Genomic DNA, 14,575 nt, shown 5'->3' with positions numbered 1-14,575 from the left:
TGAGAAGCCATCTTTTATTGACTCTAACTAGTTAGTCAGTTAGTTCTAAGTTCCCCTATGGTACACTTCTACATCACCCTTTGAAACCCCTATTATAATCTCAAATTAACTGTTTGTTAATTTGCTCAGTTGTTCATTATATTTGTTTCCCTTTCCAGACTATGAGTACACACGATTATGCATTATATTTTGTCTTAATGTTTAAAAAAAATAGGGGTAAAAGTTCAAGCAAAAAAGAGGTTTGTTCTAGCCTCCAAGAAGACATCCACTGCCACAGACACCGGCCTACACTGAAGAATCTGTGCCATGGAGAAGCAAAACTGGGGAAGCTGTTTCCTCGGTTTAGGGCAGGTGTTTATTTTTAGAGCTATCAATTAAAGAGTCAGATTTATGGGCAAGGAAATACTCTACCTGGTGAACATAGTACTCGAGATCGAAGAGTGCAGCGACCTTCTCTTCTAGGCTGGAGCTGGAGCTGTTGAACTTGTTTATCAGCCGCACCATAATCTGCATGTCACTCTCGAGAACAACGTTCAGCTCGTCAAATTCCTTCTTAAGCTCCTCAATGGGGCGGAAGAGCTGCCTCACCGTGGCCTGCCTTGCCTAAAGAAAACAGCAAAGACATGATTAATCCAAGGAGCTAGAGACACTGCCCTAAGATCCATCCAGTCTGCCGCGGACGGCCACCCTTCCAGAACTGCTCTTCCATCCCCGGGGATAGATTAGATCTATTAGATCTATTAGATTTCCAAGAGACTCAGAGAAGCCATCAGAATCTACCCAGATAGGGCTCTGCTCAAAAACACACTTTAAGACATTTCTAGGCATACTTATTCAAGTTTGGAAGAAGCATCCTCTTGGTGCAAACACTGAAGTCAGGGAAAGCAAGACAAGTTCACGTTGAACCTCTAACTGCTTGCACAGGACAGCTAGAGTAGGTGGACAATCTATACCATGGTTCTCTATCTTCCACAACCAGAATACCCTAGCCTCACACTGCCTACATTTTGGGGAAAGCCAGATGTGGGAAACTGTGGGGAAGAGCTGTCAGAGCAAGAACAATTTGCCGATGAAAATTAAATCACTGTCATTACTGTCAATCTAACCACAGGTGTACAATTTGTTCGACTGTTTGAAATGGCTAAATTACTGTATGTACTATACTCAAATCTCAAACAATGTTCTCTCAATCCTCCCCACCCCACACACATACAAAGATTTTTAAAATGAAGTTATTTTGGAGGTGAATAAAGACTTTAATTGGGTATTTTATACATGTGGCACTCCACTTTCTTCCTAATTTTAGTGGATAGTGCTCTTTATAAAGAGTCTGAAAGGTTGCAGTGGTTTATGTATCTATCTTCCAGGAAAAATTAAAAGGCATGGGTATTTATAAAAAGCAGGATGATGAGCGCTTGTCAGCTCCAAATTATCCATCTATTACCTATGGCTTCTCTCCCCAGCATAAGTGTTCTATAGAAATACCAACCAAAGGTATGAATCAGTCTCTTAAAGAGATGCTCCAGCAGAGCTCTCACATCTATGAGGTACCATACTCCATCTCTGGGCTGAAACCCTGTGAAATGCTCTTGCAAATCTCAGGGGGAGGAGTCTGGATGGTGAGCAAACCCAGCAAAGAGATCTGGGGAGGCCAAGGCACTTAGAGCCATGGAATAATAGCAGCAATAGACAGGGGAGCTGAACAAATAAGGTAGCTCTCGGGCGGATCTCTGTGAGTTCGAGGCCAGCCTGGTCTATATAGTGAGTTCCAGGACAGTCATGGTTAGACGGTTAGAGAGTGAAACCCTGTCTCCAAAAAAAAAAAAAAAAAAAAACCTAAAAAGAAAAAAACAAGTGATCTCTGCCTTACAAAGATGATGGTTCCTGGCAAAGATGATGGTTCCTGGTTCTAAAGAAAGCCTATTAAAAGAAACAAGAAGAAAAAAAAGAAGGAAAATTTAGTCTGAAATAATGATAAGCTCATGGGAAATTATAAAATAGAGTAAGAGTATCCTATACTCTTTACCCAGTTCCCCCAACAGTGCCGTCTCATATAACGACAATGTAACATCAACAGGAAGAAAAGGACGCAGTACAATAGGTCTTATATATTTTATAGTAGTTCTCATAATACAATAGAAGAATTGTATTACTTTTACATGTAAATTGTGTGTGTATATACGCATCATTTTATACACTACAGAGTTTTATTCAAGTTACAGACTTATGTAGCCATCAATACAATCTCCCCACAGAGGAACCCACTGTACATGCTCTTTATAGCTCCATCTTGTGCTCCACTGCGTCCCAGCCCAAAGCCCCGATAACCACTGATTCTTTTCTCCAGCTCTGTAATTCTGACATTTGGGGAATGTTATATAAATGGAATCACACAGATTAGCTTTTTTTTTTCACTAAGCATAATGCCCTTGAGAGCTACCCAAGTTACTTCACACATCAAGTGTTCATTACTTTTTATTGCTGAGTATTTCATCATCTCCATAGAGTTTCCTTAATCATTTACCTGCTTAAGAACATCCGAGCTGTTTCTAGGTTTTGGCTACTATAACACACTTGCTCAGCAGGAGATGGGTCAGTGGGTAAAGCACTTGCCACATGAGGCTGACAACCTGAATTCAATCCCAAACTCAGGTGGAAGCAGTGAACCAATTCCTGAAGGTTAACCTCTGACCTCCACATGTGCACTGTGGCATATGCACACCTACACACATAGACAATAAATACATAGGTAGGTAGATAGAACTGCTATGAACACATGAAGCCTACACGCAGATTTGTTTAAACATATATCTTATTTTTTTCTATGGTAAGTCCATATAAACACAAATGCTGGCTTATATGGTAAATATGTTTCATTTAAAAGCTGTTTTCCAGAGAATATGTACCATTTTACATTCCTATATGCTATGTATAAAATACCCCAGTTAACCATATCTTTACCAGTATCTGGTACTATCATCATTTTATGTCCTAATAAATAGTTATTAATATCTTTTTTTTTTCGAGACAGGGTTTCTCTGTAGCTTTGGAGCCTGTCCTGGAACTAGCTCTTGTAGACCAGGCTGGCCTCCAACTCACAGAAATCTGCCTGCCTCTGCCTCCCAAGCGCTGGGATTAAAGGCGTGTGCCACCACCACCCAGCTTTTGCTTTTTTTTCTTTCAATCTCTCTCTCTCTTAAAAGATTTTATTATGTATACAGCATACTGTATGCCTACAGGCCAGAAGAGGGCACCAGATCTCATTACAGGTGGTTGTGAGCCACCATGTGGTTGCTGGGAATTGAACTCAGGACCTTAGGAAGAGCAGCCAGTGCTCTTAACCACTGAGTCATCTCTCCAGCCCCTTATTAATATCTCTTTGTAGACTTAATCTGCATTTCTCTAGTGGCTAATGATGCTAAACAAGTTTTCATGGCTTATCTACCATCTACATATCTGCTTTGGTAAATATTTTAAAAAAATTTTCCCACTTTCTATTTAGGTTTATTTTAACTGTTGAATTTTGAGGGTTGTTTATATATTGTATATAAAAATCTTACATTGGACTTGATATATAAGTCACTGGCAGAGCACTGCAAAGGTTTAGCACATGCAAGGCCTTAGGGTCAATACCCACTCCCATTAAAAACCAGACTGTGGATATGAATAGCCCCTCCTCTACACGAGGCTTCACATTTCAGGTACCGCAATGTATTAACTGCAACCGTCCTAAGTACTAATGTTTTAGGGCTGAGGATGTAGTTTAGTCTTTGGAGTGCTTGCCTGGCATGCATAAACCATGGATCTGATCCCTAACACCACATAAATTAGATATGGTAGTGTATACCTGCAACCCTACGCATTCAGGAAGTATAGCGGAGGGTCAAGGTTCAAAGCCATCCTCAGCTTCATTTTGAGTTTGGGGCCAACTGAGATACGTGAGACCCTGTCTCAGAAACAAAATTGGGATTAGAGAAATGGTACAACAGATAAGAGTGTATGCTGGCTGAGAGTGGTTGGGCCTTTAATGCATCTGTTCAGAAAGCAGAGGCAGGGGATCTTTATGAGTTCAAGGTCAGTTTGGGCTACACAGTAAGACAATGTGTCAAAAAGTGCATACTGGGGCTGGAGAGATGGCTCAGTGGTTAAGAGCACTGACTGTTCTTCCAGAGGTCCTGAGTTCAATTCCCAGCAACCACATGGTGGCTCACAGCCATGTATAATGAGACCTGGCACCCTCTTCTGGAAATGCGGGCACACATGGAAGGAATGCTGTACACATAATAAATAAATAAATCTTTAAAAAAAAAAAAAAGTGAGCCGGGCGGTGGTGGCGCACGCCTTTAATCCCAGCACTTGGGAGGCAGATCTCTGTGAGTTCGAGACCAGCCTGGTCTACAAGAGCTAGTTCCAGGACAGGCTCCAAAACCACAGAGAAATCCTGTCTCGAAAAACCAAAAAACAAAACAAACCAAAAAAAAAAAAAAAAAAGTGCATACTGCACTCCCAAGGTGGCTCACAAGTGACCCCAGTTCAGGGGATCTGATGTCTGCTTTAAGTCACTGTGGGCACTCACGGACAAACCTCCACACCTCCACACAGAGACAGACAGACAAGCACGCGTGCACACACACACACACAATCAGTGCTTCTTAGCCTTCCTAATGCTGGGACCCTTAATACAGTTCCTCATGTTCTGGTGGTCCTCAACCATAGAATTATTTTGTTGCTGCTTCATAACTGTAATTCTGCTATTAAGAATTTTAATGTGGATATCTGATATGCGACCACTGGGAAAGAACCATTCCACCCCTAAAGGGGCTGCAACCTACAGGTTGAGTGCTGTTGCACTAAATAAATCTATTTTAAAAATTTAAGCAAGGCTGAAGATGCAGCTCATTGGTACCTATGAGGCCTTTGGTTTGATCTCTAGTACGGAAAAAGAAGTTAATAAAATAAATATATAAAGGGACAGAAAGGATAAGTAATATTAACAAAAACCCTTCATGTTAGAGAAACTGAGAAATTTCACAACATTTAAAGCTCAATAGGTAAAATCTAGAAGCTGATCCATACTTAGAAAGGAGCGTGATCATCCGCCAAGGCTGGAAAGATGCTTGCTTTGTTTATGCCAGCGTCTACGATAAACAGTCAAGCAATGTAGAGACTGCGCTACTCTTTGGTAAAGGTTTCTGCTTTTGTTGTTTTTAAAACAAAGAAATGAAAACTTTAATTTTCAATGTTTTGGCTTTTTCAATCACAGCACTAAGTAAATATCAGTAGCAGCACTTTTCATTTCTGTAAACATTTATACCTGACAGGAACTACTGGCATGTGTGAGGCCCTGTGTTTAATTCCCAGCACCACATTGGTGATAGTAGCTCACCCAGCTCTCAGGAGGCAGAAGCAGGAGGATCAGCAGTTCAGCTGACTACATAGACTTTGAGGACAGACTGATCTTGTCCCCTACTCCCCCTCCCCCAAAAGAACTTGTAACATTTCAAAAACCCTGCTGGGATACTGATAGAAAATGCATTGAGCTTACATATTTTACTATGTTGAACATTCCAGTTCACGAACACAGTGTGTCCACGTACTGAAGTCCTTGATTAACTTACATCATCGTTCATATACGGACTCTATGTGTGTCTCCTTGGCTTTATGCCTAAATATTTTACTTTGGGGAGACACGGTATTTGTGTATTTTATTTCAATTTCCAGATATTCATAGCTAGTATATAGAAATACAACTTAATTGTGATGCTTTTACATCCTTCACCCTAGCTGAATTCACTAATTTTAGAAGGGTGTTTTGTTTATTAGAGGTTCTCTGGGATTTATACTCAGATGATCTGTCATCTGGAATAAGGAGTTGGGTTGTTTCTGTTTTCCTTTTACCTCCTCTCTATGCCTTACTGACTTGTTTTAAATGAGTGATGAGTTAGGGCTCCTAAAAGAGCAGAAATTATAGAGTGAGTCTGGAGAGGGCAGGAATTTAGCAGTATGGTTATAGACTCTAGTCATAGGCAACAATGGCTGCCAATGAACAGAAGGTCCAATAATTCCACCAGGCTGAATGTCTCAGCTGGTCTTCAGTACACACCAGAATCCGGAAGAAGTAGGCTCTAATGCCAGCAAAGAAACAGACTTGCTAGCAAGGGTGAGCAAGCAGGCAGAGAGAGAACTGGCTTTCTTCTTTGTGTACTTTCTGTAGGCTGCCAGCAGAAGGTGTGTCCAGATTAAAGGTGGGTCTTCCCATCTCAAAGATCTAGATTACAAATGGGTTTTACCACTTCTAATAATTTAATTAAAAAAAGTTTCTCACAGGGGTGCCCAGACGTTTGGGTTTTAGTTAATTCCAGATATTGTCAAGTTGACAGCTAACAAGACCACAAGTGGTGAGTGAGTAGGTCAATGGAGTTGGCCTCTCACTATAAAGTACACTCAATAGTCTTTCAGAGATCTTTTCATCAAATGGAGGAAGGTTTCTATTCCTGGGTTTTTTGAGTTTTCATCATAAACAGGTATTGAATTTCTGTCATATGTTCTTAATATCTCAATCAACATATGACAAGGTAAGTTTTCTTCCTTAGCTGTCATTGGTGGTTACAGGGATTGGGTTTTATATTTTTGTTTGCTAGTTTCTGATTTTTTTTTTTTCAGTCAGAATCCTATTATGCAGCCAGGTTGGCCTCAAGTTCACAAGTGTCTGTGCGGGGGTGACAGGTGTGCAGTGCAACTCGATCTGTCACGGCACCGTCTCTCTATGCAGCCAGACCGGGCTGCCTCGAACTCACAGAGAGCTCCCTGCTTCTGCCTCCCGAGTGCTGGGATTAAAGGTGTGCACCACCACGCCCAGCTAGAATCAATTTTCATTTCTTTAATAACCCCTTCCGCTTTAGTGTTTTAGTCCTTTTGTCGATTGCTGGATTTGATTTGTCTCGATGTTGTTGAGGTTTTTTTGCATTTATTATATTCATGAGGAATTAATTCTGAAGAGGTTTTTTATTAAAAAATTTTTTAACACTTTATCAGCTTTAGGTAGAAGTTAACACCAGCCTCATAAAATAAGTTAGCAATTATCACTTCTGCTTCCATTTTCTGGAAGACTATGTAGAGTTGATGGTAATTACTTTTCAATACTTGGTAGATATTGCCAGTCAAACTATATGAAATTCAAGAATTCTTTCTTGGACCATTCTCACTAAAAATAAAATTTCCTAATGGCTATAGACTCTTCAAATAGTTTCCTGTGGGTCAGTATCGGCAGCACATACTTGATTTCTTGCAATGCTGAGGATAGACTGAGAGCTTTGAGCATACTAACCAAATCTTCTACCGCTGAGCTTCATCCCCAATACTTGGTTTCTGAAACAGGGGTCTCTCTATGTAGCTCAAGGCTGGTCTTCCGCTTGTGTTCTCCGGCCTCTGATCTCAAATGCTGGGCTCCAGGGTCACCACTACACCTCCCCAGCTGCATCTGTACTTGCTCAGTTCAGTGTGCCTTTCTACTTCCCCAAGATGTTCTCTTCAACACAGGCATTTGAAGACATTATTGCTATTATGGGTTTCTACTTTGGTCCATTTATGAGCAGAAAGAATACTCTGTAAATTCAATTCTTTTAGGTTTGTTGAGATTTATTTGCTTTATAACTCAAGGTGCAGTCTAACTTGGAGACTGTTCACGGATACTTGAAAAGAATGTATATATATATATACTGCCAGTGTGGACAGGATGCGCATACACTGCCAGTGTGGACAGGATGCGCATACACTGCCAGTGTGGACAGGATGCGCATACACTGCCAGTGTGGACAGGATGCGCATACACTGCCAGTGTGGACAGGATGCGCATACACTGCCAGTGTGGACAGGATGCGCATACACTGCCAGTGTGGACAGGATGCGCATACACTGCCAGTGTGGACAGGATGCGCATACACTGCCAGTGTGGACAGGATGCGCATACACTGCCAGTGTGGACAGGATGCGTATACACTGCCAGTGTGGACAGGATGCGCATACACTGCCAGTGTAGGGAGAATACGCTACAAATACCATTGTTCTAGCTATTACTCGGCTTTTTCATGTCCTGATTTGCGGTTCTAGAAATTCTGAGAAAGGGATGCTCAAGTTTCTAAATGTAACTGCGAATTTATCTGTTTATTCCCATTCTGTCAGGTTTTGCCTCAAGTATTTTGACATAAAAACGAAACCGTGTGATTTATCATTAAACAACATTCTTCTTTATCACTGGCTATCCTTTGCTTTGTAGTCAATATCACCTGACGTTAATAAAGCTTTTGTCTTTTTTTAAAAAGTAAAGCTGTGTGATACACTTTCCATTCTTTCATTTTCAACCTAGATCCTTTATTATACTTAAGTGGAATTTTTTTTTTTTTTTGGTTTTTTGAGACAGGGTTTCTCTGTAGCTTTGGTGCCCGTCCCGGAACTAGCTCTTGTAGACCAGGCTGGCCTCGAACTCCCAGAGATCCTCCTGCCTCTGCCTCCTGAGTTCGAGACCAGCCTGGTCTACAAGAGCTAGTTCCAGGACAGGCTTCAAAACCACAGAGAAACCCTGTCTCGAAAAAACAAAAAAAAAAAAAAAAAAAGTTATGAAATATTCTATTTACTCTTGTTTGTTAGGAAGTAGTCTGCCCCTGCTAGTTTTCTTGGGTGTGCTGGCTCTAGCATATTTCCATGGGCCATGACTCAAGAGACAGTTCAGTTTTCAATGCCAGTCTGGCCTGTTTCCTTTGTGCAGCCTCCCACACTGGAGTCTAATTCTCAACCCTTTTGCTGTGTGGATGCTCGTCAGCTTTCTCTGGAGACAAATGAAGCGTCGTGTCTAAGACTACTTTTCAGATCTACTCTTTCCAGACCATTCTGTCTAGGCTGGAGGGGAGGGGGGTAAAGAGCATTGACTGCTATAACTGAATACAGGATCTTGCAAATGGAAGATTTGGCCTCTCCTTACACTACCCTTGTAGGGCAACTGAAATGCTCATTTTCAGAAATTAATACTTCCTGATATTTGTTCACTTTCCCCACTGACTCTATCCCAGAGGGCAGCTGTCTGATGCCACTAGGGTGGGAATGGAAGGACAGATTCCCTACTCATCCTCACTGACACTACCTCAAGAGAGATGTGAAAAGCTGTCTCAGTGCTCCCAGGCAGAGGTATTCACGTTCCCCATCTGATTTCTGCTCACACCACCCCTGCACCGTAATCATTCTCTACTCCCAGGGTATAGATGTGTGTGTGTGTGTGTGTGTGTGTGTGTGTGTGTGTTTGTGTGTGTGTGTGTGAAACCAAGCTCCATGATTGGTCTCTGCTGGTACACCAAGAAAGGGTGCAGAAAGTAGCTACCAGGCAGAGGGCAGAAACTGCTACGCTCTCAATGACACCATAGAGGAGAAGCACATCCATGTTATCTAACGACCATTCTGACTGGATGCAAGTTCAGGATCCCCAGTTAATTTCTGCTGACCCTAGTATAGGAATCAGAATTCAGGGCTGATACCATCAATTCTACAATTCTAGACTCTCTTACTTATCTCCTACTGGTCATAAATGTATATTATGGGGTTATGGTCAGGGTCCCATGATTTTTGGCTGAAGTAGAATGGGTACTATCAAAAGTCTTTTTTTTTTTTTCTTATGGACTATTCCTTTTCTAACCACAAGGTTTATTTTAGTGTTTTAGAACCTGCTACTTAAGCTAAGCTTAGCAGCACTTGCTAGTACCCGACAGTTAAAGGCAAGATTATCACATGCTTGAGTCCAGCCTGGGACACAATGCACTCCAGGTCACCCTAGGCTATGTACTGAGACCCTGCCTTAGAATACAAAGAATCTTTTAAATTATCTAAAGCTTGTTGATATTTCAGCACCTGAGATTCTGCAGTGTCAAGGGTGGAATATGTAGGGTAAAAGAAGACGCAGAAAGATACTAACACATCATTCCTAAAGCTCCAAGGTTTCTGTCCCATAGATACTTTCCTGCCACCTTTTAGGAATCTCCACATCGCATCTACGGATATACCCGGGGGTAGTCACCTTCAGTGGGGGCGCTGGGGAACATGAGCTTGCCAGAGTCGAAAACTTAAAGTCATACCATTTTCTAGTCACACTTAAAACATTTTTTACATTTATTTATTTAGTGTGTGTGTATGTGTGTGTGTACATACTTGTATGCCATGGTATATGTATATGTATGTGTGCATGCATGTGTGTATGTGCAGGTTTGATGGCAGGGACTTTACACACTGAGACATCTTGCCATCCCTGAGACAACTTTTTTGAGAGGCAAGAAAATTTATGTAAATGAATTAAAGTAACTATCAATTCAAGAGAACTGATACCCTTTCTCCTGCAAATTCATGTCAGATCTAAGGAACACAATTGAGAGATATAATCAGAATCTGACAGGATTGTTTTTACAAACAGAGCAAAAGTGTCACCTGTATTTACAAGCTTTATATAGCATAGACTTAAAAAACAATTAGCTAAAATTATGAAAGGCTCTGTAGCCAGGCACAGGAGACCTGGAAAAAACACAACACAACAACAAACCCAAACCTATTTCAAATCAATTTGCTTGTCCCAGAGTCAGTGCTGACATGGTCAATCAGCTCCACATGAAAGAAGGGCCCAGGTCCTCAGTGCAAAGGTAACAACGTGACTCTGTCCCTAGCCCCCTGGGTGCCAAAGCAGGCAGGTGGCTCCACCCAGCAGCTGCTAAGGTCTTGTTACTAAGCTGTTTTGTGGATCCCTCTGCAGAGGGAAATGGATTCTTTAAACAACAATGGAAAACTTACACTCTTTGCCCTTACATTTTCAAATTTTCCAACAATTACTCACAGTTTCTCACACTAATTAAGCTATGAAAAGAAAATGTCATAGGAGGAGAAAATTTCAATTGTACTTACCAGGAAAGCAGAGAGAAAAGCAAGGTTAAGTGGGTTTCATCCACAGACGATAAGGAACCTAGAACAACTTCTAAGTTCCTCACAGAGCCACCTGATGCCTGAGGGAAGGGTGACAAGCCTTGGCCACAGAGACACCAATCTTGAACCTGGGCTCCCAGACACAAGCGTTCTCCTGGCCTCTCCTTCACTAGGTGGCACACACGCTTACCCTCTCTGGCCAACCATGCGCACCGCGCACCACTTTCTTTCACGTGCTAATGCTGTCATCCTGCTCCTTCCTTTTTTTATTTTTTATATTTATATTTTTATGTGTGTACCATGTGTGTGCCTGGTGCCCACAGAGGTCGGGAGAGGGCACTGGATCCCCTGGGACTGCAGTTACAAAAGGTTGTGAACCACCATGTGGATGCTAGTGATCAAACCATGGTCCTATGCAAAGAGTAACAAGTGTTCTTCTCTACTGGGCCAAGTCTCTGGCCTGCCCCTTCCTTCTACCATGCACTATCTCCTTGATAGACACGTGGCCTTGGTAAGCTAACTAAAGACATGAAGGCTTTGGGGTTTGTATTGGTTTGGCTTGGTGATTTGAGATGTAGTCTCTATACAGCCCACGCTGGCCTGGAAATTTACTATGTAGTCCTGGTAAGCCTAGAACTCAAATAATCTTCCTGGTTTTTAGCCTCCAGAGTGCTGGGATTGTAGCACTAGAATTACAGGTGTGTGTGAGCATGTGTGGCATCTCATATTTTATTTATAAATATCCCCATTTTGACTGTTTTGGGCACTGTGAATCTACAAGTGCTGTCAATGCATGGCTTCCTTGTTGACGTCTACTCTTGCGTCCCACTGATTAGTACACCGATGTTCTGACATCTGATAGGATGCACATTCTGGACTAGCTTATGATCAATTTTGTTAGATGGTATTTAAAAAACAAAAAGGTGGCTGCTTCACTGGGTTCTGAAGATAATGTTAGGTAATACATACAAAGCCTTTGCCTCCGCCTCCCTGAGATTACAGATGTGTGCTTTAATACATCTTAAATAGGTTGACACTAGCTCCACATTAGAGGTTCATTAGTCTCAGAAACACTTCTACAGAACCTGAGGATTCCTGGACCCACATGATAAAAAGAGAGACCCAATCCTACTGGGGCACCATAGCTTGCACTTCCCATAACCCTGCAGAATAAATAGAAATCTAAAGGACCTAAGCCATTTTGAACTAAAAACTGTCAAAGACCTAATGCTGGTCTTCAAGACTCTGCTGTTGTTCAAGAGAAAGGGCCACGAGGCAGTCAGTGGCAAACGGGACTGTGAGGAAGGGAAGAGAGAGGGAGGACTTGGACCTACAGAGCAGCTGTCAAAGAAGGTTCTCTAAGGACCACCAGGTCTCAACTGGGAATAAACAGAAACGCTCCATGATAGCCCTGGTCAGTATGTGAACTCACGATCCACACTAAAGTGCTATGTCTTCCTGGGACGAGCTGCATCCGTGAGTACTCCCAGAAAGTAGGGCCACAAATTCTCCTGCTTTTCCTTATACCTTAGCCGGTGTGGATAAGAGCTTAGAGCTAGGGAAACTTCAGCTTCTCCTTATCCCCCCGATTATATGCTTAAGAAACTAGAGGCTCCCAAAGAATATATTCGCTGCATTTTAAACAGACAAATCCTCAGGCTTTGTACTCTCTTATCTACCTCCTTATTTAAAAATTTTTAAAGGTCTGTTTTATTTTATGTGCATGAGTATTTTGTCTACAAGTATGTCTGTACATCACATGTGGGCATGGCCTGCAGAAGCCAGAAAAAGGCATCAGATCTCCTGGAACTGGAGTTACAAACAGTTGTTAGCTGTCACGTGGGTGCTGGAAACTGAACCCAGTCATCTGTAAGAGCAGTCAGTGTTTTTAACCACTGAGCCACCTCTCCAAGCCCTATTAAAACACAACAAAACTCAAATTTGTGTCTAATCCCATCGTTAAGTAAAGATTCTGGGTTATAATCACTTTTGCTTTATTTCGCAATTTCTCCAAACATGTAGAGCACTGGATCCTAACCTAAAAATGAAATGCTTTGAGCAGTTTTTAAAAATAGTATATATTGCTGGGTGATGGTGGTGCACGCCTTTAATCCCAGCACTTGGGAGGCAGAGGCAGGCGGATCTCTGTGACTTCGAGACCAGCCTGGTCTACAGAGCTAGTTCCAGGACAGGCTCCAAAGCCACAGAGAAACCCTGTCTCGAAAAACCAAAAATAAATAAATCAATCAATAAATAAATAAATAAATAAAAATAAAAATAGTATATAAAGATGTTGGGCAGTGGTGGCACATGCCTTTAATCCCAGCACTCAGGAGGCAGAGGCAAGGCAAATTTCTGAGTTCTAGGCCAGCCTGGTCTACACAGCAAGTTCCATGGCAACCAGGGCTACACAGAGAAACTCTCTCTTAAAAAAACAAAACCATACCAAACCAACAACAACAAAAGTATATAAATGGTTTTTTATTTGTTTTTCAACATTATTATTTTATGCCTTCTATAAAAGTTTCCAGGTAAAACCAGTCTCTGCTGGCAAAAAACAACCAAAAAGACCATTACATACCTGCTCATCCTTTGAATTCTCCGTCTCTGCTCCCTCCTTGAATTTGGCCAGTGCACTCTTGAGGTCCTGAGACGTGTAGGTGTTGGTGTTGATGTCCAACCTGTCCACAGAGAAGCTGAGAGTCAGAAGGAACATACTTCTCCAAGACAGACAGTGTAAGCGTGGCCTGCCCCGTTCTAATTCTTAGTATACTGTATACCTCTGCTGTAGGGCAGCCAGGACCCAACAGGGTAACTGAACTTGAAGTCAAAATGGAGTTATTTCACAGGACAGAAGGAACAGAGGCCTACACTGGGCAAAGTGCTTGTAACCAGCGGCTTAGACAGAAGCTGTGCTGCTGCCTTCTGAGCCTGTGTCCCAGCAGAGCCTCTGGGAGCAAAGGATTTAGACACAGGAGTAGGAAGTAACAGGCACCCCCATCTATAATCCTGAGACTTGATTCAACAAGCCGACTTGTGTAGCATAATGAAATGGGTAGATTTACACATTAAAGTTTGAGCACAGGGTGGGGTGCATGTGAGTCCAACAGAGGAACAGATATGAGACCCAGGAGGAGAAGAATCACCAACCACTTTCTCCAGTCATCTTCAAGAGGACAGAGTAAAGGAACCAATGTGACAGTGATCTCAAGAACCTACGAAGCCGGGCGGTGATGGCGCATGCCTTTAATCCCAGCACTCGGGAGGCAGAGACAGGTGGATCTCTGGGAGTTCGAGGCCAGCCTGGTCTACAAGAGCTAGTTCCAGGACAGGAACCAAAAACTACGGAGAAACCCTGTCTCGAAAAATCAAAAAAAACAAAACAACAACAAAAAAAAACCTCCCTGTGCCTGATTAGCCAGCCATCCTCTTTGGGGGGGAACAAGGCGAGGCCCCATCCTGAGTGACCAGCTCAGTCAGTGAACAAAGGCCAAAGTAGGAGTGATGAAGACAAATGCAAGTGAGCTGGCATTTAGCCAGACGGTCCAGCTGTGGTTAGAGACACAGCAGGACACTCACTCTAATGGTGGAGAAGTGGAGTACACAGACATTTCAATTCTTAACA

General features: G+C 42.2%; 1 protein-coding gene across 4 annotated transcripts in view; it reads right to left on the bottom strand.

The window, feature by feature from the left end:
- Positions 1-14,575, bottom strand: part of Sil1 (SIL1 nucleotide exchange factor) — a 244,298-nt gene that overhangs the window by 63,467 nt on the left and 166,256 nt on the right. For all 4 annotated transcript variants that reach the window (XM_057789291.1, XM_057789290.1, XM_057789292.1 and 1 more), the window contains 2 exons: positions 13,532-13,631; positions 412-603 (listed from right to left, as the gene is read on the bottom strand). In XM_057789291.1, the coding sequence (XP_057645274.1) occupies positions 412-603; positions 13,532-13,631 (292 nt within the window). The remainder of the gene's footprint in view (positions 1-411; positions 604-13,531; positions 13,632-14,575) is intronic.

This window comes from Chionomys nivalis, chromosome 14 (genome assembly GCF_950005125.1).
Source record: "Chionomys nivalis chromosome 14, mChiNiv1.1, whole genome shotgun sequence".
In the NCBI taxonomy this organism is placed as follows: domain Eukaryota; kingdom Metazoa; phylum Chordata; class Mammalia; order Rodentia; family Cricetidae; genus Chionomys; species Chionomys nivalis.
Note: the sequence above shows the minus strand (reverse complement) of the source record. Positions and strands in the feature narration are given on the sequence as shown.